The sequence below is a fragment of the Carcharodon carcharias genome, chromosome 5 (assembly GCF_017639515.1).
Source record: "Carcharodon carcharias isolate sCarCar2 chromosome 5, sCarCar2.pri, whole genome shotgun sequence".
NCBI lineage: Eukaryota > Metazoa > Chordata > Chondrichthyes > Lamniformes > Lamnidae > Carcharodon > Carcharodon carcharias.
The window spans coordinates 67,713,830-67,739,832 of record NC_054471.1 but is presented as its reverse complement, the minus strand read 5'-3'; the positions used below and the strand labels follow the sequence as shown (position 1 = coordinate 67,739,832).

The 26,003-nt window shown below is 39.8% G+C and overlaps 1 protein-coding gene across 1 annotated transcript in view; it reads left to right on the top strand.

Moving 5' to 3' along the window:
• mdn1 (midasin AAA ATPase 1) overlaps positions 1-26,003 on the top strand; it is a 223,102-nt gene that overhangs the window by 78,481 nt on the left and 118,618 nt on the right. The window contains exons 30-48 of the mRNA XM_041187861.1: positions 189-327; positions 2,874-3,004; positions 3,136-3,274; positions 6,189-6,318; positions 8,088-8,327; positions 8,897-9,094; positions 10,945-11,156; positions 11,905-12,027; positions 13,567-13,764; positions 15,770-15,877; positions 15,966-16,154; positions 17,716-17,820; positions 17,959-18,222; positions 19,571-19,838; positions 20,167-20,326; positions 20,612-20,728; positions 22,464-22,672; positions 22,942-23,087; positions 23,400-23,602. Coding sequence (XP_041043795.1) covers positions 189-327; positions 2,874-3,004; positions 3,136-3,274; positions 6,189-6,318; positions 8,088-8,327; positions 8,897-9,094; positions 10,945-11,156; positions 11,905-12,027; positions 13,567-13,764; positions 15,770-15,877; positions 15,966-16,154; positions 17,716-17,820; positions 17,959-18,222; positions 19,571-19,838; positions 20,167-20,326; positions 20,612-20,728; positions 22,464-22,672; positions 22,942-23,087; positions 23,400-23,602 — 3,279 coding nt within the window. The remainder of the gene's footprint in view (positions 1-188; positions 328-2,873; positions 3,005-3,135; positions 3,275-6,188; positions 6,319-8,087; positions 8,328-8,896; positions 9,095-10,944; positions 11,157-11,904; positions 12,028-13,566; positions 13,765-15,769; positions 15,878-15,965; positions 16,155-17,715; positions 17,821-17,958; positions 18,223-19,570; positions 19,839-20,166; positions 20,327-20,611; positions 20,729-22,463; positions 22,673-22,941; positions 23,088-23,399; positions 23,603-26,003) is intronic.

Here is a 26,003-nt window from a genome sequence, read left to right as displayed (position 1 = left end):
TAAATGTTGCTTTCTGTCTTTGCATCCTAGCATTCTGTGTGGACCTCAAGAATGTGCCACCTGCTGATGTGCTTCTTGAAAACCTGTATTGTTCATTGGGCTGTTCCTCACTAATTCTTTAGTGCTTTCAACTATTTTACTGTTGAATGATATGATAACTGAATGTGGGATGTCTTTGCTTTGTACAGGTGTGGTAAGACCACAATGTGTCAGATTTTTGCTTCCTTGTTCGATCAGAAGCTACACACAGTGAATTGTCATTTGCATCTGGAGACATCTGACTTCCTCGGGGGTCTAAGGCCCGTCAGACATAGTTCCAGTGAAAAAGTAAGCCTATTGTTATTCTGTAAACCATTTGTCTCCTCTTGTCTAGGGTCCAATAGTCAGCTAAAGTTTGGAAGTGCCTTCCCTCCAGCAAATCCCGTCATCACATTCACTAGCTGCTGGAATTGCTGATCTGAATTATCTTTTGAGCCACTTGACTGAGGCAAATGATTGGAAGCAGAACAGTATAGAAAGTAAACCTGAAGAATTACATTTGTATAGCAAATCAGGTCGTGCACTAGCTTTGGAGTTGTAAGATCTGGAGTTCACTCTACCTTTAATTGTAAGAAAGTTGATTACAGTTGCTAGAATATTGGGAGAGTTATTTAAAAGGAACCTACCACTCTGGGTATGAGTGTGTTGTCACAGGTTTCTCAGAATTTATTAAGTTAATTGTACTGGAAAGTTCTGATGACTATATGTAACTTCCTAGTGACTGGGATGTTGGAAGCAAGTTTTCTTTAAAAATAACAAAGTCCAAGAGATACACATTCCTAAACCAGAACAGCAATTATAAAATTACTACAGTATATATAAAATCAATGCATAGAGATGATTGGTGTGTTAAAGTTGAAGTAGGGAGATACGCATTACAAAATAACATTCAATTAACACATGTTCATAAGAAATAAAAGCTCCAAAAGCTACGTAACTCCAACACTGATACAGATACTGATACAGATACTGATTTCAAAGTTTAAAAAAACAACATTAATGCATAAACTTGTTAAATACTTCAAAAGAATGTGACTATTTCTTTTTAAGGCTCTTTAACTTAAGCTGAGAAAAGTTAAGGCATAGAGCTGTAATTTAAGATCTAAAGCTATTTTGCTTTACACAATAGGTTTTTGAGAAGAATACAGCACAGGGGTCAAACCACTTCCCAGAACCTAATCTCTGCAACATTTGCTTCGACAATTAAGCAAGTGACCTCCCATTTTGTCCTGTAATCAAGGTCATAAAGTGTAACAGTTGGTTTCCTCCCAACATTTGCCCTGCAGTAAAACCATAAAATGTAACTACTTTGGTCTAAGGCAATATGGCACATTTCACTTATCAAAGGAGAACGCACCTAAAGACACAGGCTCACATAGTATGATACTAATGCCTTAGATATTGAGTTAATTGCTTAGTACACTTTGATTATTTGATAATTGCACATAACTAAACTAAAACTAATTATTAAACATGGACTCCCCTGCAGAGTGGAGAACGCAAGTTGGGAAGTGAGCTTGTATCAAGATGAACCAGATTTTGAGGAAGAGGGAGTAAGTTTGAAGAGAAAATAACTCCAGTTCTGATTCTGATTTGAACTGTGGCCATCTTCTGTAGTGGGTGGGGGACAGATAACCTGCATCATAATTGTGAGCAGTGTCTTGAAATACATTAGAATATACATGAATATCCATACTTGGTTATGGGTGTGTTCTTTGATTAGCCATATTTTGTAATGTTGGTATGGTGCATCCTCCTGATTAACAATAGGGATTTCAAATTCCGCCCAGTATAGCCCCAAACAGAGTACTAGAACAACAACTTGCCTTTTAATATAGACCACCACCCTGTCCAGTTGAAGGAGCTTTACAGATGTGTAATGAGACAAAATTTGCACTGAGCCAAAGAGGGTGAGGAAGAGAATCTTAAAGAGAAAAGGGAGATGAAGTGGCTGGGTTTAGGGAGGAAATTTCTACTTAAGACTGACATAGCTGAAAGCATGGCTGCCATTTCTAAACATGCATGAACAAATGGGGGGAGATGGTATAGTGATAATGTCACTGAACTAGTAACCCAAAGGCCAGGCTAATGTCCTGGAGACATGGGTTTGAATCCCATCACAGAAATCTGCCATCCTTACCTGGTCTGGCCTACATGTGATTCCAGACCAGCAGCAATGCATTTGACTCTTAGCTGCCCCCTGAAATGCTATGCATTTCAAGGGCAATTAGGGATGGGCAACAATTGCTGGCTTTGCCAGCATCGCCCACATCCCATGAAAGAATAAAGAAAAAAAAAGACAACTGCATGGAGTACGTTAATATTTTACATTGCAGCAGGGAATTGTCCATTTTTCCCTTCAATTGTTTATTCCAGTGAGGACAAAAAAAATACATCAGAAAGGCGATCCACACCGGGGAACCCGATCAGAACTAAGTTTGAATTTGAAGAGTAGCTATCTTTTACTCTGTGCATATGTGGTTGTTGGCAGTACCTGTGTGAGGAAGTCCCAAAAGGAACACGGGAACAGGTATAGGCCGCTTAGCCCTGTGAGCCTGTTCCATCAGTCTGTTCGATCATGGCTGATGCTTTGTGTGGAACAAGTGTTTCCTGATTTTGCTTCTTAAAGACCATTAAAAACTGGGCTGAATTAACAGTGTGTAGGTCAGGGATTGAGACAACTTCGTACAGGTGCTGCACGGAGGTTGGTGCCAAGTGATGTAGTAGAATGTACCAAATCTGTGTTAAGTAGCACATGCTGCACTGCTATTCTCTCTAATATTTTCCTGAGTAAGGATAAGACTGCACCTCAAGATATATTTCTTGACCATTAGGATGGTGCCAACCCGAGCAGGCTATTTGAGTGGCATGATGGACCTCTTGTGCTTGCTATGAAGGAAGATAACATGTTTCTGATGGATGAAATCTCATTGGCCGATGATTCTGTTTTGGAAAGACTCAACAGGTGATGTTCCAATCCAATTCATCAGTTAATTTTTAGACATTAAGTATAGGAGTGGACTTGTTTCTAAACCTTTCATTTGTTGTGTAACTTTTCCATTTTGTGTTCGCTGACGTGTTTAAACGTTTGTGCAGTGTCCTGGAAGATGAGCAGACACTCTTGCTTGCAGAAAAGGGAAGTGGGGAAGATGATAGTGTGGACCTCATAATTGCTGGAAGCAGATTTAGGATACTTGCAACCATGAACCCTGGAGGTGATTTTGGGAAGAAAGAGGTGAGTGTATAGTTGTGGTATAGCAATTTCAATGCACAATGAAGATTTCGATGTTTGATTTGATTGAAATTATTACAATCAATACTCAATCTCTATATTGATAAATGATGATCTTGGCAGGCTGGAGTAATTTGGATTTATAACGAGCCTGTCACACCCTCGGATGTCCCACAGCACTTGCAGCCAATTAAGCATTTTCTCGAAGTATAATTTACTATTACTGCTGTAATATTAAAAAGAAACTCAGCAGCCAATTTTCACACGGCAAGCTCCCATAAACAGCAACATGATAATGACCTGATAGTGTCTCTTATAGTGCTTTAAGGGACAAATATCAGCCAGGACACTGGAGAGAGTGTCCTTTCTTTGAATGAATTAATGCCATGGATAGCACTTCCAATCGACTTCCAAGCAGTATTCTTTCAGTACTGCTGAGCGGTAGCCTGGTTTATGCGGACTTGAGCCCTCAGCCTTTGGACTCTGAGGCAAGGATGCTGCCATGGCTAACACTTCTATCACAAGAGCAAGTTTCTGCTATTTTTTATATAGAATTACATTACTATATATACAGCACTGAAGCAAGACATTTGGTCTAACTAGTCTATGCTAGTGTTCTTCACACTCACCTTTCATTTTTCTATCTCATCACAGCTTTTTAACACATTTTTCTCTCGTACTCACATGGTTCTTTCTAGTTCCTTTTTGAAATCAGGACTATTTGCTCAACTACTTCCACTGGTAGTTAAGTTCTATTCTGTTTTTAAAAATATTCTTCTTATTTCCATATTAGATTTATTCGTAACTATCTTGAATTTATGACACTCTTTTGACTCTGCTGACCTGTGCTGCTTTTAATGATTTTGTCACCTGTATCCCTCAATCCCTTTTGTTCTTTTACTGCATTCAGTTTCTTATTTTCTAAGGCGTTGCTGAAACTTTTCATCATACGCTCATCAGGACAAATGCAAGAATGCCAAATTTCAAATGATCACTGTAGGTTATGCTACAGGAGAAAGGGGTGCTCATTGGTTGGCAAGTCAACTCTGGCCAAAGCACTGCCATGCAGAAGGCATGGGGAACAGTGGCTCCCCAAGCTTTGGGTAATTCAAAAAAGAGGCAAGGTTTGAATGTATTCTGTCCTTTTGTAGAGAATGGGCCCCTGCGTGTGAATGCATGTCGCTTCAAGCAAGATTAAGTGAGCCACATTGATTTTGCCTAATTATCATAAATTGCTTTCCCCATGGCCATTTGACCTCAGCTAATCGGCACCCTTTTCTCCTCTAGTATAGCTGTTGTGAACATTTGAAAATTGGCCTTCTTGCGCTTGTCCAAATGAGTGCAAGACAAAAAAACTTCAGCAACATGTCTTTCTTTTCAGCATTATTCAAACTCTGTATTTCCAAACAACTGTTTCTCAGGTGTAGGTTATGTTTCTTTATTTTTCCTACCAAAAGTTAGCTCTTTCTGAGCTTGTGTAGCTGGTATTAGAATGCATATTACAGGAGTCTGGTTGGTGCACTGAATTTGAAAATGAACCCAATGGATCTGGGTTTGAACTCATTGTAAAGTTATGACAGAATATGGATAGTCTTTTCTGATGTTTGTGTTTCTCTTGTTGCATATCACAGCCCCGCCTGTGGAGGCACCAACTCTTGTAAAGAAGGCAAGTGGCCACCCTCCCCATATTTCTGTGAATGCTGCTCCCAAACCACCTCTGCAGGTGGCTGACTATCATGTTCTAAAATGATGCCCGTTCCTGGAAACATGGTTGAGACTGGAATATTAATACCTTGGAGTTTGCAGATTTTAAACTTGCAGAGGACTACTTTGGTGCATCATGATGCCATCACTAATCCAGTTATGCATGCAAATACAGTGGTCTTCTTGACTGAATCCCCATACTCTAATTCCCCTTTCACTCCTTTTCACTGTCTCCTCTCAACCTCATCCCCACCCCCCTCCATCCAATAGTAACCAAACTCTAATCCAGAAAACCTAGCTCCTAGTCATGCAGTTGCTCCTCAGCCCCATGCTCAATGACTTGCCTATTGTGATATTGTCCCTAATTATTTCCAACTTGCTGCTATTAGCCTCACTGAGTATGGTATGTCCATCACTTCTCTCCAAATGCTATCCCATCTTGAAATTCCCTTTTCCCTCATGCCCTGCAGTATGTTGTACAATAAAATTGCCACAGTATTCAAGACTCTTTGATCTATTTATAATGCTGACAACAGAATGAAGGGTGCTGCTCTAAGTGGGTGAGGAATGTTGCTGTGACCCACCATCTGTTCCTCATCCTCTGCTGCCTTTGACTGTTGGTGGTTCCCTCTCCAGTCTACCTCCATGATAAGACTTTTCCATGGTTCCACTTAAACTACTGTATTGTAGACATTGCATCTCCCCCAATGGCTTCTCTTCTCTCACATTGTTACTGGGATAGATTTCAATGGATGGGTGAGCTAGATGGGTTGAATGGCTTTGCTTATCTTTCTTGTCATGATTTTCATCACCTCCAATATTACGGTCCTTCATTCTCTTCTCCTTCACCTTCAGTGGCCAATTTCTTTTTTGATGCTTTGCCCTACCATCTGAAAGTCCATCCTTGTTTTCAGAAACCTCCAAAACCACTTTTTACTTTTGCTTTTATGCTTTCATTTCCCATCTTGGTACTGTTCAAGATCATGTTTGCCTTCCACTCTGAATTGTCTGTATGTGTAGGACATTCTAATGGAAAGCCAGTGGTTATAACAATTATTTTAAATCTTATTTTACATTGAAACTATTTTCACTTGTAATACTAACAAAATACCCTTTATGATGGGTTGAGGTAGCTGGGAGAGAAATAGAAAATTTGTAAATCTAAAACCGTCTACTTCTGTGAAATAAATTGATCCATTGTTTAACATTTCAGCTTTCGCCAGCCCTGAGGAACAGATTCACCGAGATCTGGTGCCCACCGAGCAATAGCCGTGAGGATATGATGGCGATCATTCAACATAATTTAAGCCCTGGACTTTCTTTAGATGGGCAAGATCATGAAGGTTGGGGCATGCTGCTGATTTGTGTTCCCTTGCTTTTGTTGGAAGTTTTATGTTTTTTGAGGAATGATATGGGGTGAAGGGTTGCAACACTTAGCTTATCATTTGGATACTGAGGCAGCTCATCAGTTTATAGGTCACGCGAATGAATTCTGGGCAGTGTGAAGTCTTTCCAATGGTCCCAGTCATTGTGCTTGTCCCTGAATAGATTTAAAAGTAGCTTTTCCTTGTCCTGTAGTGGGAAGTGCTTTATGCTCTGTTACTTAGGTTTTGATCTTTAGGAGGTAACCATCAGCCTGGCTCTCCACTCCATACTCAAGCTTATTGTCTGTTCAATTCAAAGTAAGCAAAATTGGAATGTTAGTTGTTCTGGTATGTCAAAGGGACATTTTTGTAACATTCACTACCCCAGAAGCTTGGACAGAAGACAATTGGTGTTCATTGTATATCATGTACAAAGGGCTTTTACTTAAGCTCTGATTGTTGTTGGGTTCCTAAAGCATGAAAACGAAATCCAACATTGCACGTTCAAAACTTTATTCTTATTGCTATTTTTAAAAATTGCTTTTCTGCTGAACCAAAAAGGAAGGCTCCTACAAATGACATGACCACAGGGTTAGCCCTTGTTTGGCACTATTACCAGGAGTTACAAGAACAAAAGAATTATTCACTCAGCCTGTGGAATCTTTCACTTCATTGTACAAACCCCCTGTAATCAACGAAAGTACGGACGAACTGGCTCCCCAACCTGAACAATCACAAGAGAGGGACCGAAAACCCTCATACTGGAAAAGATGCTAATAACCACCCTGTCCTCTCTCCTAAGGAGGAACAATGGAATTCTGGCCAGAAGCACAGAAACTGATTGTTAAATTACAATTAGCCGTTAATGCGACATGTTATATGACCCAAGCATCTGACCTTTTTGGACGATTTACCATTGCATCTTGAGCCTCACAAGCAGTCTACTGTTTAACATCCAACATCTACCAAGAAGCAGCCCTGCAGGCAGAAAAATGGCCTACTTCTCAAGCTTATCTCTGCTGGAAGATTTCCTACCATCGCCTACAGATCCAACCCAGTCTCTGTGTGCCTACTTCATCTTGCAGTATCAGCAGCAACTGTAAAACAAATCCTATAACTCTGGTCTTCAGCCAGCTGAACTGGAACTCATAAATGAAAGAATTCCTCAATGGACCCTGATTCCGGACTTTTGAAATTGCGTGAACTAACATTCATTTCAGTGGTTCTTCTACTGTTACTATCCATAGTTGTAAAACTCCTCCACCCACCACCCCTCCACCCCCACAGGGTTTTGAATATGAAATAAACTAGCCTCCTGAGTTAGTTATAATGTGAGTTTGCTGTGGGTTATTAGTAAATTGGATTACACAAACCAAGGGTTGGAAAAACAGGCCACCACATAATTCAAAACACCTTCTGCTTACAGAGAAAATAACTACCGTTTGCCTGTCTCTTTCCTGTCCATAACATTGTCCCCTCCACAGGGAGGATTTTTTTCCTGGAGGTTGGGAAGGTTCTAAGAAGTGGGAAAAATGGAAAGCTGAGCTAATTTGTGCTCCATTGTATTCTTACAACAAATTCAAGGCCAATTATGTCAAAGGACTGAGAATAAGTTACTTATAGTCCTCTTGTTCCAGGAATGGTGTGAATGTGGGAAATCTAAAGAACTGGAAGAAAATAAGAAATTGGTTTAAAATATGTAAATTTAACTGGATGGTTATTCTCCCCCCCCTGCCCATGTATTACAGGCAAAAATATAGCTGAACTTGTTTTGGATTTCATTGACTGGTTAAAGAATCAAGAGTTTGGGCGTCGATGTGTCTTAAGCATCCGTGATATCCTGTCCTGGGTGAACTTCATGAACGTTACAACTAAAAATGCAACTTCAGAAGTAATGGATTTGGATGAAAGCTGTGATTTTCAGCTTGACCCTGTCGCTGGATTCATACATGCTGCCTGTCTCACCTGTATTGATGGAATTGGATCCGGTATGTATTAGTTTGGCCAGCAAAACTGCCATTGCTAAGTGAAATGTTGGAATTTTGAGAGGTTTGGAATAGAATGTAAAATCCCAGGCTGTTCATGTTTTACTGTGCCCAGTGTGTTTTTAAAGGGTTAGCTCCTGCTGAAACAGCTAATTGAAAGGCTGTGTTTCTCATTTTGCAAGTGGTTGGACATGCCACTGTTTGTTTTTGTATTTTTGATTCAAGCAGCCGCATTTTTTGACTCAAGGATGCCATAAATGCAGTCATCTACATTAGAACTTGCAACATAGAAACCGGCTGTTCAGCCCAATTGATCTGCACTTGTTTTTTTTTAATTAATTTTGGTAAACATTCTAAAATGAAAATATTGGAAAGAAAAACAAATTCCTTGGATGGCAATTTGTTCATTTAAAATTTCCTATAGCAAAATACATTGTTGAATAGGTCAGCCCAGGGAACGAAGGAATCTTGGTCTTCCTGAAAAAAGTCAGTATTGCCTCGCCAAACAGTTCACCTGAAGTGTATATTAAATGTGCTATAGGTTTGATCCTTTTCACTTTATCTCATTCTAGGGTCTACATTTTGTTCTCCAGAAGATACTTTAGCTGCTCGCAAAGCATGCCTGAACTTCCTTTTTAAAAAATTGTCCAAGGTCACAAAGTTGACGAAACGTATGTTGAAAATGCTAAACATTTATGATCAGAAAAGAAAGAGGAAAGTTGTATGGACTAAACGCTGTTTTGGAATTCATCCATTCTACATTCCCATAGGTAAGGATTGGAGAGCAACTAGTGGCCCATACTTGAGAATCTGACCATTTGTACGCTTTTGCCTCGTATGTCCACTTTTTTGCCTCTACCCAATCTTCCTACTAAATGGTGTATGTTAAGTAATTTAAGGCATGAGGTATGGTAAGTGCTCTGGAGGGACTGGTGACTTTGAACCACTGGTTCTAAGAGTTGTTTTGGTTAGCATTTTGAAGTTGTATGTTAGGAGTTCGTGTGAAGTTGTTTGGTCCCTGGTACCATTTATCAATGTGTGCTATACCATGTAATGTGTTTATTTCTGGATCTTTGCAATGGGAAGGTATACTTGACGTTCCATTAACCTATTATTCCACAAAGCGCTCCGCGACTGGGGTTTTCCTTGCCCTGTGCCTGGGCTTGTTGTAGACTAATTGATAAGAGATTGATTGATTGCTGTGATTAAATCATCAACTCCATTATCATCATGTGCAGCTACAGTTTTGTCTTGCTTGGCCTAAATAGCCAAGTGGTTATGGTCCTGGGTTTGTAACCCTAAGGTCAAGTGTTCAAATCTCACAATGGCAAACTATGAAATAATGTAACCTCATCTGAATACAGATGGAACCATGTTAACTTGAAAGAGTTACAAATTGGCTAATAATGTTTTAGCTTGGCCTAAATGGCCAAGTGGTTATGGTACTGGGCTTGTAACCCCAAGATCAAGAGTTCAAATCTCACAATGGCAAACTATGAAACAATGTAACTTCATCTGAAACAGATGGAAATGGGTTTGTACTCGAAAGAGTTACATCTTCTTAGGCTTGGCCTAAATAGCCAAGTGGTTATGGCAATGGGTTTGTAACCCCAAGATCAAGAGTTCAAATCTCACAATGGCAAAACAATGAAATGGAAGAGACATTGAACAAATATTTGGCCTTGGCCTAAATAGCCAAGTGGTTATGGTACTGGGCTTGTAACCCCAAGATCAAGAGTTCAAATCTCACAATGGCAAACTGTGAAACAATGTAACTTCATCTGAATAGGAACAGATGGAAACATGTTTGTACTCGAAAGAGTTACCCTGTACTCGAAAGAGTATCAAGAGTTCAAATCTCACAATGGCAAATGATGAAACAATGTAACTTCATCTGAAACAAATGGAAACAGGTTTGTACTCGAAAGAGTTACAGTTTTGTCTTTTGTTTATGCAGTTTCCCTTTAAGGGGCTGCCTTTTACTTTATCCCCAGTTTTATTAATCTAGTTTATTTGTTTGTAACCATAAGAGCTATAAGGATGGTAGAAGGCAAACTAGACGGACCCTGGTCTGCTTTCATCTACCAAGGATTATAAATATTGCTTGGTCATTTAGTTCACAGCCTCCAAAAACCCATTTTTAAGAAGGCCTTTTTTTCTTAACCAGAAACATTGCTCTTGAATCCCTCCAAGGCTGTTACCTGTACTGGATTTTGTCTGCCAGGGTTGATTTTATTCTGAACAGTCTGTCTTCCATGATGTGGTGATCATTTAATCAAATATTGTCACATTTTTGGAGTAGCCTCTCTGAGGACATTACAGTAAAATCTGAAATCCTTTCTAGTTTGTTTTAAAATACTTGTCTTCCTTTTTTATACACTGAATTTTAATTTCTTGCCTACATTTTTGTCCGAATTAAACTTGCCTGTTTGTGCTGCTTCTAAACTACCAGCAGCAAGATCATGTGAATTAAAGCATTTAGGAAAAGTTGATCAGTTTGTCTCATCTGATCGGTTCCAGGGGGGTGGGTTGTTATCTTATTGTGACTGCGTTTTTAAAGGGTTTAAAGAACTTTGTGTGCATTTATATAAATGTGTATATTGTGTGTTAATGCTTTCAGTAGGGGCTGTTGGAGAGAAAATTGCAGTCCCAGACTATGCACTGAATGCTGGCACAACAGCGATGAATGCCCTGAGACTGCTGCGAGCATTGAAGTTAAACAGACCAATTCTTTTAGAGGGATCACCAGGAGTTGGAAAGACGAGTCTGGTAGTTGCTCTAGCAAAGGCTTCTGGAAACCAACTTGTCCGAATCAACCTTTCTGAGCAAACAGTAAGTTAGCATGAAAACTGCTTGAAGTCTTGTTGTCTTTGACTGAACTTTTTCGAGTAGTAATTTTCCCCCTCCCCTGAGTCTATTTTTAAACTATTGTAAAAATGGGCTGCATTCTAAGGAAACTGCATGGAGCGTGCTGTTCAGATTTTTCACGAAGTAGCAGAATTTTGATGTACTTGGGCACCAACAATACAGAAAACAGAAAGTTAGATTTATATAGTGCCTTGCATAACCTCTGGATACTCCAAAGTGATTCACAGTTGGTACACTGACTTCACTTTAAAGTTAATGTAATGTGGGAAGGAGGGCAGTCAAATTGCAAATAAATAAAAGGAATGAACAGATGGTCTGTTCTGGGATGGTTGAAGAATAAATGTTAGCTAGGACACCCAAAGAATTAATGGACGTGTGGTCGATTGTTCAGAGTTGCTTATTGTGTACTGAATTTAATTGGCTGGAAATGATTAGGAGAGCAGATTGAGGTTTTATTGATGTTTGTGCGCCCAACATAACGTCTAATTGTAATAAATCAATAATTACAATTGCCAACTTAGCCAGTTGCTATGAAGTTGACTGTTCAATACTGCATAGATAGGTTTCAATGCTTATCATTAAGATCAATTTCCCCCTGTTTGCAGCCAGTCAAATAAAATAAATGTGAATGGCATAATAAATGTTTCGTCATAATTCCTCATTTATATCTTTGGTCTGAATTGATTATTGACAAAAACTGCTGTTCCTGTAGGATGTGACTGACTTGTTTGGGGCAGACCTGCCTGTTGAGGGGGGTAAAGGAGGAGAATTTGCCTGGCGTGATGGTCCTTTGCTTGCTGCCCTCAAGGCTGGACATTGGATTGTTTTGGATGAGGTGAGTGTTATTGAACTGCCTTAATTAAACTCGTCACCATGTCCTTTGACTTGACCAACTTCATAACTTTTTAAATTTAGCATAGAATTGCGATCGCTTTAGAGACTTCACATGTGGATGTGAGCTTCTGTTATCTTTTCACTTTGGAACAGCAGTGGATGCCCATTGTATCAAAAGGGCTTGAAGTAGTGCTGTTTATTCATTAGTGACAGCTTAAATTAGTTAAAACCTAATGCAATTCATGACTTATTACATGTTGGATTTTTACACTTCTCTGCTTTTCTCTGCCTGCCACTCCCTTTTAAATGTCTTTTGACTGAATGGCTAGACAGCTGTGTTCAAGCTGTCTGGTTAGCCCAATGTAAATCCATGAAGCAGAATGCATCCATTTGGAAGATTTCCTCCTAATGAAGGTTGGCTCTCATCAGGAATTCACTGGATAATGAATACAAATCTACATCCTGCTGCTGCCCTGCACAGTTGACTTGAGGACTGCAATGGCAAGCTGCCAAAGTTCCTGGAAGCTCAAGGCAGAACTATTGAAACCTACTTTTCTTTCCGCTCTCTTTTTCTTCTACCCATCTCCCGGCCCTGTCAGATGTGATTTGTTCATTTGTAGAATAAGGAGTATGTAATTTTAGAATAAGTAGTATATAAGATACTAAAATAAAAGCAAAATACTGCAGATGCTGTAAATCTGAAATAAAGACCAAATGCTGGAAAGACTCAGGTCTGGCAGCATCTGAGGAGAGAGGAATGGAGTGAACGTTTCGAATCCAATATGACTCTTTGGAACTGAAAAGAGATAGAAATGTGATTAAAAATAAAAGCAAAAAACTGCGGATGCTGGAAATCCAAAACAAAAACAAAAATACCTGGAAAAACTCAGCAGGTCTGGCAGCATCTGCGGAGAGGGACACAGTTAACGTTTCGAGTCCGAATGACCCTTCCTCAGAACTAAGTAAAAATAGAAGAGAGGTGAAATATAAGCTGATTTGATGGGGGGTGGGACAAGTAGAGCTGGATAAGAGGGTCAGTGATAGGCGGAAATAACCAAACAATGTCACAGACAAAAGGACAAAGAGGTGTTGAAGGTAGTGATATTATCTAAGGAATGTGCTAATTAAAGGTAGAAAGCAAGACAAGCAAGGTACAGATAGCCCTAGTTGGAGGTGGGGTGGGGTGAAGGAATCGAAAAAGGTGAAAAGGTAGAGATAAAACAATGGATGGAAATACATTTAAAAATAATGGAAATAGGTGGGAAAAGAAAAATCTATATAAATTATTGGAAAAAGGGGGGGAATCAGAAAGAGGGTGGGGATGGAGGAGAGAGTTCAAGATCTAAAATTGTTGAACTCAATACTCAGTCTGGAAGGCTGTAAAGTGCCTAGTCGGAAGATAAGGTGCTGTTCCTCCAGTTTGCCTTGAGCTTCACTGGAACAATGCAGCAAGCCAAGGACAGACAACACTAATATAAAATCAAGTACTGAAAGTTATTATTAAAGATGGCAACGCTAGTAACTAACATTGTTCTTTCAGCTAAACCTAGCTTCCCAGTCTGTGCTCGAGGGACTGAATGCCTGCTTTGACCATCGTGCTGAGATTTTTATCCCCGAGTTGGGCCTTCACTTTAATGTGAAACATGAGAGGACTAAGATCTTTGGTTGTCAGAATCCTTATCGTCAAGGAGGTGGAAGGAAAGGTCTCCCCAAGTCTTTCCTCAACCGATTTACACAGGTAAGGCCGAATAATGACCTCAGTCTACTTCAGTTATTGCAACAATGTGTGATTGAACCAGAGTATATGGACAGAGCAATCAAATGTACAATTCATGAAGTCTTCTGCCTGAGCCTCAAAGTTACATCTCTTGTTACTGGTTTCGTAAGCCATTTGGTCTCATTAATGCAATTTGGTAAATAGTGTGCAGATTCTTAGCTGGTGACTTTTTGTTTTGATGAAAGGAAATGTTAATTTAGCAAGTGATTAGCTTGTAAGGAGAGGTATTTTGATATGTTCTGGTCCCATTAAAAACCTTCAGAGCCAGAGTATTCCTCGGTGCTTTGTATTTTTATTCCCACCCCTCCTGGATCTCCCCCCCACCCCCAACCCCCGCCGAACCCCCACCTCAAGCTTTCTTTGGGAATGTACTCTAGATTTGATTCTAAGATGCAAGTTGATTCTGACGATTGCACTAATATTTCTTCAGGTTTTTCTTAAGCAGTGTTTAAATATGAGATCTTAAATGTTTTGTAATTGAAACCGTATGCTGGAAATTCACAAAGAAGCATTTTTCCCAAAATAATTAATCCATATGCTAGTTGAGCTTCTGAATTTTTTCCATAGTCATATTTTTATTTTCTTTCTTAACGCTTCTTTACATTTACATCCCAAATATTAAATTTAAATATAATCTTTTTGGAAATTACTGAAAAAAAACTGTTTGAAAGGTTAAAGCAGCATTGGCTGGTTAGCTATCTTGCCAGTTAAAAGATTGGTCTTCACTGATATTTCATATTCAGCATTTTTATTCAGTGGCTACAAGGCTTCCCAGTGCCAGAATCTTAACCTAACTTTCCAGAATATTGTCAGAAACTTGGGGCAGAATTTTTCATCCCATGGGCAGGCACGCGTCCAACCCGATAAAATAGTGCATGATGACCTCAGGCGAGCGTCCCGATGTCTTCCTGCACTCGCGTGATATTTTGGTCGGCGAGCATGCGCAACAGTTGGCAGCCTGCCTGCCGACAATTAAGAGGGATGTTAAGGCCCTTAAGCAAGCAATTAAGTAAAATTTTTTGCTGTCCACCCAACCTTACGTTTGGTGGGGCGGGCGAATAAGCCAGGCAGCCTTTGCATTTTTTGCGAAACTTCATCCACAAGCGGGATGAGGTTTCCAACAATATATTTTTTTTAAAAAAATTATTTTTAATATATCCACTTCATGTGACTGAATCACATTGGTGGGGGGGACATGTTTATATTATTTACCGAATCTTTATTTTTGAGCTTAAAAATCTTTCAGCTCCCTGAAGCAGCTCTGTGCCTTCAAGAAGCTTTCAGTGAGCGCTCCCCTACGCATGCACAGACTTCAGTGCTTGCGCTCTTCTTGCCCTCACCCCAGCAGCACTGAGGCTCTTGGCACACGTTTCACACTGGCTGGGCATTAATTGGCCAGCCAGCGAGAAATTGCGGTTGGATCCTGATCATGGACAGCGGTCCGTTTCACGACCATCCCCGGGCCCACCCAATGAAGGGAAAATCCTGCCCTTGCACTTCTAAAACCTGAGGACTTCCACAGTTTCACAGTCCATTAAGTACTCATGACAACCAGTGTTGTCATGTAGGGAAACTGCAGTTTTTCCTTTGCACAAGGGAAGTCCCATAAATATCAACCTGGGAGAATAGGTGGTGCATCAATTTCGCTTCTCATTTTAAATGCTTCACTTTTGACAATGTAGCACTCCAGTTCAGCCTCAAGGCTCTTAAACACTGAATTGGGACTTGGGCCCAAAGACAAGCCGTTGTTGACATTTTATGTGCAGCAGTAAGTGTTTCATTTTTTTGAGAGAGTTGCATCAATAGTATTTAGCTGTTTGCCAGTGCATCAACAGCGTGTTGAATGTATGCAAATCAATTCTGCAAAAAATAATACACAATTTACCTCTAATAATTTCTGTACTGCTTCTTGGCTGTCATTCTGTGGAATATTATGTTTGAGTTTAATATTGATTTTATGTCGTAGGTTTATGTGGATCAGCTTTCAGTTACAGACATGGAGTACATCGCTGACACAATGTTTCCTGCAATTGGTAAAAATATCATCAGTAAAATGGTTCGCTTTAATTACAAGGTAAAGGGTCTTTTTTTTTGGTTTAGAAGACAAGATTGGATGAAAAGCTCTGGACATTTCCTAACTTAATTGTTTTTGTTCTTGGAAGATTAACCAAGAGGTAATGGTGGAAAGGAAATGGGGGCAGAAAGGAGGACCATGGGAGTTTAACCTGCGTGATCTCTTCCGCTGGTGCCAGCTGATGTTGGCAGATCAGATGCCTGGCTGCTATGATCCAGGCCAACATGTTGCTTTGGTGTATGCAGATCGAATGCGATCTGAAGCAGACAGAAACCATGTAAGCATGCCAACTGAGCTTTTCTGTGATGGTTAACAATTGCTATATTTTTAATTCCAGTCAGTCCTTGTAATAAATCTCGACAATGGAAAGAGCTGTGCATTTTGGTTAAAAGCTACATTGTGTGATTTGTATACCTTTTTCAGAATTTGCCTATTATTTTGAGAATTTTTGCAAAACGTTACATCATTACTTGGAAGTACTATAGATGTAATTCTTTACCCCATCTGAGGAAACCTAGTCCTCTAAGTTAGTGCTTTGATCAACTTGTATTTCATGATTGAACACTTAAGTTATTTTTGCCAAGTACGTGTAGTTTTAAAGATGAGTAACTGAGTTATCTAGTCATAATTAAAACCAAAATGTTTCACGTTGAAGTCTTTCTTAGTGTTATGACATGGCACATGGTGCGTGTGCTATGTAGACCAAATCCACGTGGGAAACTTGGCCACACTATCGCAACGGTTTTGCAATTTATATTTATTACGAGATATGTGCACTGAATTCAGAAGTAATGAGTCCACCAAGACCTTTAGAGATTTTAAAAATTAATTTAAAATATTTATTAACAAAATAAAAGACTTCAAGCACATACATAAGACTGCAATTGCTTAATACTATAATAAATCCTGAAATTCCTAATTAACTTGACTCTCAGTCACACACCCCCCTTTAATCCGAAATAGATTTTAGGTTTTTAAAAAAAACAGCAAGCCGACACAGTGATAAAAAAGCTAACACAGTACCCACTTGACAGTGGAATTCCAGATGGCTTTTCCCAACTTCAGTTATTGGACACAACAGATTTATGCAGAAATGGCTGGAGAATTTTCAAGGCTGTTTCACACACTCCTGTTAGATCTTACATGGCCTTCAACATAGCCTTTCATTCTCCTTTATATATGTTTCTCTGTCTTTAATATGTAAATTCCATTGTTCCATATATCTTTGGAACTGTACCTTTCCCATAATATAAAAACTTTCATGCTGCCAATATTGTCAGCAACCTTTTGAAAAATAAACAAGCTCCTTAGTCTTGCTTATCTAGCTAGTTGTAAACCTACTAACATCCCATTGAAATCCAAACAATTCTTACATTTATCTTAAAAATGCAATTTTCCTTATCACACTACATGCCAGGCCAGCATCCATGTTTGCTCATTAGCATTTCAAATACATTTCTACACCTAGATTCTTTTGATAATTTCAAGCTTGCCGTCTACCTGACCCTGATTGTAATTAAATCGCACAGACAGAACCATCTATACTCACACCCATAAACCTACTTTACGACAAACCAGAAAAATGTTATGAAAGCTATTGTACTTTCTTAACACTTAGCTGTAAAATGTTCTTTACACTAGAGTAGAAGTGCATTGGAGGTGATAATTGGTAAATCCATTGGAAATTGAAATTGAGGCACATCAGCTCTATTCACGATCAGCTTGTTTCTTTCACGATCACTTCAGGAAAGAATTGATGTTGAACTTGCGCTTGTGCAGAACAAACTCTAATGTTGCTTTGGCTATTTAATGTTGTTTCTTATTTTTTTCTTTCCAAGATGCTTTCTGTATTTGAAGGCACATTTCATTCAGAAGGTGATGGAATTCCATCTCATCCCTACACTGGATCCAAAAAATTCCACATCACGCCACAGCAGGTTCAGGTTTGTGATTCAGCTTCGTATGCTATTCGGTAACCCAGTGTTAAGTTCTTGCACAAAAGTAAAATTTAGTCAGCCTTTTGAGTTACTGTAACCTTCAAAGCAAATAATTGTAACCATTACTGTTCTTTTTTGTTTTAGGTTGGCTATTCTGTGCTTTCTCGTAGTGGGCTGGCCATTCCAATATCAAACAAACAGCTGTCCATTCTTCACCATTCACTTCAGCCACTGGAGTCCATTATGAAGTGCACACAGATGGGCTGGATGGTCATTTTGGTGGGGCCTGCTGCCAGTGGGAAAACCAGCTTAATCCAGCTCTTAGCTCTTCTAACAGGTCAAAATTTAAAAATCATGGCAATGAACAGTGCGATGGACACCACAGAACTACTCGGTGGATTTGAGCAGGTGAAATATTTAATAGAGCAGTGGAGTTTTAAGCAGCATACATCCATCAATTTTCTTTAGCCTGCCGATGTTTGTTTCTTGTACATAGATTTCAGTTACTCCTGATTATTGCATTGAAATCTGGTACTCATTAGCATGAAGGGAGGACCTTTTTCGATATTGTTGCAGCATTTGCACAAACCACTAGAATTGATACACCTGGCACTTAGCCTGTTTGTGCTGTAATTTTTATTTTGCCCAGCTGGTCCATGTTAGCAAATTTTCTTTCATTTTATCTCATTTTGCTTTTAACCAATTCCTGATTTTAAGTTCTATTCCATACCCTTTTTAAATTTCAATTAAACTCCACTGCTTCTCCCCTCTGAAACTCCAATTTTGAAAGTATTGTTTGTACTCTCTTTGCCAACTTATCCTGGACACTGCTTACCTTTGTGACTTTAAACACATCAGTGCTGCAAATTTCTGTGTACACTGCTATAGAACCAAATAAGCTTACAGCACAGAGGCTATTTGGCCCCAGTCATGTTCTGGTTCTCAGTCGGACAAAGCTGAAGGTAATCTCACTACTCTTCTGTTTCCCCCATAGACATGTATCATGCTGTTATTTATTCAAATTTCCATTTAGATTCAATGGTCTATACCTAAATCACTCCCTCTGCCGAAGCATTCTGTTCCCCCAACAATCAACATTGTACAAAAATCTTTCATAACCTGTCTTTGACTCTCCGACTGCGTCAAATTAATGACTCTCATCAATGCCTCCTGAGCTAGAGGAAGTACACTCAACTCTTTCCCACCACACACACACACACACACACACACCACCCCACCCGCCCCCCCCCCCAACCAAAACTGCCGCCTGGACTCTAATTAATTGTGGCCTAGCTGTTGGCTTATCCAAATGTTTCATAACCTCTTTCTCTTGTACTCTGTGCATAATTTATAAAACCCAAAGTTTAATTGGCATTTGTGTTTTTATTTCTTACACATTTTGAAAATTCTTTGCAGATTTTTCCATTTTTATTGTTGGAAACAAAACTGCGTCAGACTTGAGTCTCTATTCTCATTCAATGTTGGACACTTCTGTTTTATGTGTCTGTCATGGCAGGACAATGGTTTACTCAATATTGTTAATGACCCTGTATAAAGAAGTTGATTTTCAATAAATCCTTGTGGGTGCTCTTGCCTAGACCATCACTTCCGTCGGTTTCGATCAAATTGCATGTTTAACGTCTATCTTTTGATTCAAAAGAGCACAATGGCAATGTACTCGCTCACCTCAAGCTGAAAGATGGAAGATTCTGAAGGAGGAGAAAACCATGTTGATGGGTTTTATGTGTGCTTGCAGGTTGACATTTTTCGCCCTTGGCAGAGTTTAGTTGGGAAGGTGAAGGATGTTGTCAGCGCTGTCACCAGAGACGTTCTGCTCTCTGTAGACACTGTCCCTGATGGTGGTGTTCTTCTCAAACTCTGGAATTCATTCCTGATCAGTCATTCACGTTGCCTGAATGAAGATCGTAGTTCTGGCATTTCTTCTGATGTGATGAACAAACTGGAGAGTTTACTTATTCTTCTTCAGCGCTTCAACAGCAAACTGAACACACTCTCACCTTCAGGTATGTATTTTGGGGGATGTTTCTAAAGGCAAGGAACGATGTTCTAAATGATTTGTGAGGTTTCGCAAAATAAGGCTTTTCTTTCAAATAGAATTAGAATTTTTTAAGGATGTTGACCAAATTAAGCAACTTAAATTCCAGAATATTTACCCAGTAAAAATGATTTTGTACGAGTAAATTTAAACATGCATCCAGCTGCAGAACTGAAGTTATTGCCGATTTCTGTTAGCCTGGGCTATCATCACTACTTTTCATTGTGTCCTTTAGAAGTTGTGCTGCCTTTTGGGTAATTGTCAGTAATGTGCTGTTTCTTATTTTTGTGCTTCAGAGTTTTCAGAATTGATCACAGAATTCCAGCATTTTAAACTCCAGCGCAGTCAATCTTTAGATTGCCAAAGCCATGGCACGTTTGAGTGGGTTGATGGGATGCTTGTACAGGCTTTGAATTCCGGTGATTGGCTGCTGCTGGATAATGTTAACTTCTGCAGGTAAGACAAATATCTGGAAGTACTGTTCCATAATATTGTAGATTCTGACTTTCTTGTAAACGCCCTCAAAATTAGGACATTACTCGTCAGTGCCTATTTAAGATGCAGGCAAAATGCACCACATATGGTGTTTGACAACCAAATTTGGAAGTTGCAGGAATTTACATCTGCTCTAAATGTTATTAAAATAGGATTGACTCACTAAGCATAGAGGAGTCTGTTGGGTTTAAGTGTATATTTATCCATTTACTAATCATATGATGCGCTTTTGTACTTATTTTTTAGTCCTTCTGTGCTTGATCGTCTAAATGCTCTTTTGGAACCTGGAGGAGTCCTTACCATTAGTGAAAGAGGGGTGATTGATGGCACCAGCCCAACAATTGTCCCACACCCAAATTTCAGGTAAGCAGTAAAGGTGTTTGCTGTCCTTAGTGGCGATTTAGGGCTGGCGAAAGGCACAGATTTTTTTTATTATCTCTAGATGTTAGCTGTTCTAATTTAGAAAACCAGTAAGACATAACTGGAGCCAATCTTTGAAAACAAAAACATTTGTTTACACACTTGCAGATTCCAAGCAAATGCCTCCTAACCGAATAACCGCAGTCTTTACACCAGTGTCTTTCTTTTTCAGTTCTCTGCTCAAAGGCAGTTCCTACCCACAGCACCACAACCTCTGCCATAGGTAGGGCAGGCAGGGAGGCAGGTCTCAACTCCACCACAGCTGGAACGGAGATCGGACCCTGTGCTGTTGGTACCAATCTGATTCACATTGGCTGCCCAGCCAACTCTGCCAACCACACCACCAACCCCCCCGGCCACCAAGGACTCGGAGTTTATGTGGGAATATGCACTTTTTTACATGCAAGTTGTAGCCTGCAGCTAGGAATGGTGATGGCAGGGGCTCCGATTTCTTTCCATCGTAATGTTCAATGGTCCGAGATATGTCAATGCTTCAAAAATTAGGATTTGTCAATCAAACCTTTGCAAACTCTGTCATTCCTCAAATTTTTGCCGTCTAGATGGGTGGCAACAAGCTGCAACCAGTATTAAGTCAGCATTACGTCTTACTCATCTGATTGCTACCTGTTCTGCTAGTGTTACTTCCTCCCTCCTACTCTGCTATTCACAGATTGTCTCTTTGATCAACTATGTTTTAGCAGTGAAGGCGGCTTTCTATTGATGAATTTCAGGGTAATTTTGCTATGTAGCATGATAGGCTCCTTTCTCCACCCATCCATCCAACAGCTCACTTCTAAGATAAAAGCAAAATACTGCGCATGCTAGAAATCTGAAATAAAAACAGAAAATGCTAGAAAAACTCAGCAGGCCTGACAGCATCTGTGGAGAGAGAAACAGAGCCCTGACAAAGGGTCATATAAACTCGAAACATTAACTCTGCTTCTCTCTCCACAGATGCTGTCAGACCTGCTGAGTTTTTTCAGAATTTTCTGTTTTTGGCTCACTTTTTTTCTAAATTGGCTTGAATTAGGCCAGGGGGATGAAACTCTTTGTCTTGACTTCAGGGTTTCCTTCCCATAACCTTGGACTACGTAGGGCACAAACAATTGCAATTTATTTTCTCTACTGTTGTTTAATGTGCATATTTCAATTTATTGGCAATCACAGCAACAAGCACTGTCTTCCTGGCAGCCACTGATGCAAAGCAGTAATGAGCCACATGAAAATTCACAAAACTGAGCATTATATTTTCTCTTGGTAATGCCGACCTGAGATGAAGTTGTTTTGTTTTGCTGCAAGATGGTTAGAATAGGGCCAGTGCTCTGCTGCAAAACTCTGCCAACCTCCCCTCAATGACAGCATCTTTCACTTCCTCAGCCTACCCTCACACTCAGTCCTCTAGGGAAGAATCACCTGAATCTCATGGCCAGTCATTTCCTTTTGAAGGGGCCTGTCTCCTCGTCATCCTCCACCCAATTTTCTCCTCTCCTCAAACATGGAAAAGCAATTAGCAGCAATATTTGGCACTTCTAAATAATTTTATTTTCCTCTAAAGAGCTCTCAAGCCTTTTTAAATTCACTTTCCATGAACTGACGGTGTTGTAAGAATGTCCTTAAGATACTAACCAATACAGTTTTTCAGTTTTCACGTTTTAACCGCCTTTTTATTTTAAAATAGGCTCTTTATGACGATGGATCCAGCGCACGGGGAAATCTCTCGGGCCATGAGAAATCGGGGGATTGAAATTTATGTTGCGGGAGAGCATAATGCAGACTCTTTGGATAAACAGGATATTAAAACGCTGTTACATGGACTTGGTTTTGTTGGAGATCATCCATGCACTGAGTTGATGGCATTGTGTTCGGAAGTGAAGGAAATCATAGCAGGTAAACTGAACATTTAAAATCAATCAAATTCAACTTCTTTGGTCAACTGTGGTTCCAGCTGTGTTGTCAGACAAGAACAGGGGTATTTCTATATTTAATTGGAGCTGTTATGCTTCCCAGTGCTCATCTTGTATTATATTTGGGTTTAGAGTGTAATTGTAAAATGTCTAGTTCTGGTGACTTATTTCTCAACACAAATTCTTAATCAATATGTGTTTGAGTGCCTTTGATTTATCACTTTGATTGCTTTTTTTTTCTTTAAAACAAAGGTGGTACTTCCTCCATTTCTTCACTTCTCCACGCTGCTGTTCTTATTGTTCAGCAGTTGAAACACAGTGTCAACTTGGCAGAGGCATTCCATCGAGCTTGTTCTGAAGTGTTTGTCCTTTCTCAGACTTCTCGAGCTCACCAGGAGGTGAGTTTTAAGGACACTCTTCTGAAGGGAGTTCACAATTTCTAACAAGTTAGGTTGAAGGAAGTTAACATTTTAGCATGAATATAGCCATGCATGTATATTGGTTAACTTCATAAATAATGAGTTGTCATACATGCTGCAGTATTGGATCATGCACAGCCTAGCAGACATATTTTCAATTGTGTGAAAGTTATTGCCATTGCGATCTTAATTTTTCTGCCTTCTTGGTTATAACTACATTGAGTTGAAAGTAAAAGCTTTTAAATATGGCATAGATTATTTTAAGAGCCATCAACACCTTTTATGTTGCAGCAAGTACAGGAACTGGTAGAGAAGCACAAACTCACATTGATGTCACCTGAGTCCTGGGGTGATTCCTTGGTCTCTTTGGGATTGTGGCCGGATTCTATCCCATCAGCGGTGTTTACAGTGGAGGAATCCATGCTGTCCATGGTCCATCGGGATGGACAGGTGCTTGCCTACTGTTTGAACCAACTGAGTTTGCGCAACAACAGGTAGGCTGAAAGCTTTTAGGAAACATTAGCAAAGGACCAAGTTATGTCCACTAAACTAACAAACTTGCTAAAGTTGGATTGTTTCCAATATGTGTCATCCGACCTACTGTCATTATTTCATGTTTACCTTGGTTAAAAATGATTGCTCGCAACAAAAACTGTCACTAGCCAATGGTGCAGGTATTTCAAATCTAATCAGCCATGAGAATTTGCACAATCTTAAAACAGGACTATCACCTATATACTTGGTGTACAGTTGTGTTTCTCTATAATTTCATGGCCAAGACGGAACATTCAGTTCAGGAGGAATACAGGTGCAGAGCTGGCATTTAGCACTCCGACAAAGTGCATTGGAACTTCACCAAAAAGTTCTGCATAAAAGGCCTTCTGTCATTCTGCAAGTCACTTCATACTAGATGGAAAACTTAAATGATGCATGTTAGCTCACATTCATAGTACAGAATGATTTGATTCTATAAGCATCAGCTCAAAAATGAGAAAAATATCCATGCGGAATGGTTGAGGCAAATTGCATAAGTGCCTTTAAGCAGCAATTAGATAAGTACACGAGGGAGAAAGGAATTGAAGGTTATATAGCAAGCGTTCGATGAAGTAGGGTGGGAGCAGACTGTCATGTCAATCATACACAGTAGGATAGACAAAGTGGGCTGAACGACCAGATGCTTTGCTGTAGATTTTAATTCTGTGAAAAGAACGTTTTTGCTCCCCATCAACATCAGTAAATGCGCTGCTGTAATCCTAGTAAAATGCCCTACCTCTGGTGTGTCTCAGTGACAGCAACAAACATGATCAACGGTCATTTTTAGATCACAACATAAGAAACAGGAGCAGGAATAGGCCATTCAGCCCATGAAGCTGCTCTGCCATTCAGTAAGATCATGACTGACCCGATTGTGGCCTTCACTCCACTTTCCTCCCTGCCTCCCATAACTCTTGACTCCCTTTATCGATCAAAAATCTGTCTATCGCTTAGCCTTGAATATATTCAATGACCCAGCTTCTGCTGATATTTGTGAACGAGAATTCCACAGACTAGCAGACTGAGGGAAGAGGTTCCTCCTCCATCACCATCTCCATCTTAAATGTATTTTGAAATTCTGCCCCCTAGTTCTAGATTCCCCCATGAGAGGAAACATCCCCTCAGCATCCTGTCAAACCCCCTCAGAATCTTGTATGTTTCATTAAGATCATCTCTCATTCTTCTAAACTTCAGTGAGTCCTGGCCCAACCTGCTCAACCTTTAATCATAAAACAAATCCTTCATTCCAGGAATCTGCCTTGTGAATCTTGTCTCCGAACTTCCTCCAGTGCAAGTATATCCCTCAAGTAAGGAGACTTAAACTGTAGACTGTACTCCAGTTGCCGTCTCAGAGTATGACACTTTTTGATGCCATGGGAGAAGTTATGTATAAGCTGATGTTATCTGGTAGCGGCAGCTTCTCTCTTTGACATGCATCTTGATGCAGAGTAGCTCTTTAGCCTAGTTTGACAGGTTCACCATGGGTATGAAAGTATGAGGTGGGGCTGTACTGCATGTGGTCTTTTACCGCATAGCTTAGCTATAGCATCAATTTGTTTACGATCAGCTCATGGTACTTGTATCAGATTGCTTTGCTCATTGCCAAAGTTTGGGAAAAAGTCCGCAGCCTCTATACAAGGCTAAATTTAGATAGAGTATCCAACGCAATGTAACCAGTTGGAATTACTGTGCACCATAGATATTTGCAGGTGATTTTGGGCCCAGTTTGTCTACCAGCTCTTTGCTAGAACAATTCAACGCTAATCCCACTGCTCCATGCTCTTCCCCAAAACCCTACATCTTCTCATTTTTATTGTATCTCATGAAATAATTATACAGTTTTTCCCGTTTAAAAAACAAAGTATTGTTCTTTGTTTTGGCCAATCTCAGTGGCAAAGTGTTGTGCTACAACAACTAGTTGTGAGAGGAACTTTTACCTAAGCTGCCAGTCATTCTTTTGGTAACCATTTTAAATATGTGACTCTCCAACCAAAATAACCTTTCCCTATTCAGCCTATCAAAGTTCTCATAATTTTGAAGACTTGAATGAAGTCTCCAGAAGGCATTTCTAGAAGGCATTTGATAATGTGCCACATCAAAGGTTATTATGGAAAATAAAAGTGCATGGTGTAGGGGATAACATATTAGCATGGATAGAATGGCTGGCTGGCAGAAAGCAGAGAGTATGCATAATTGGGTCTTTTTCGAATTGGCAGGATGTGACGAGTGGAGTCCCACAGGGGTCTGTGCTGGGGCCTCAACTTTTTACGATTTACATCAATGACTTGGATGAGGGGAGTGAAGACATGGCAGCTAAATTTACAGATGACACACAGATATGTAGGAAAGTACATTGTGAAG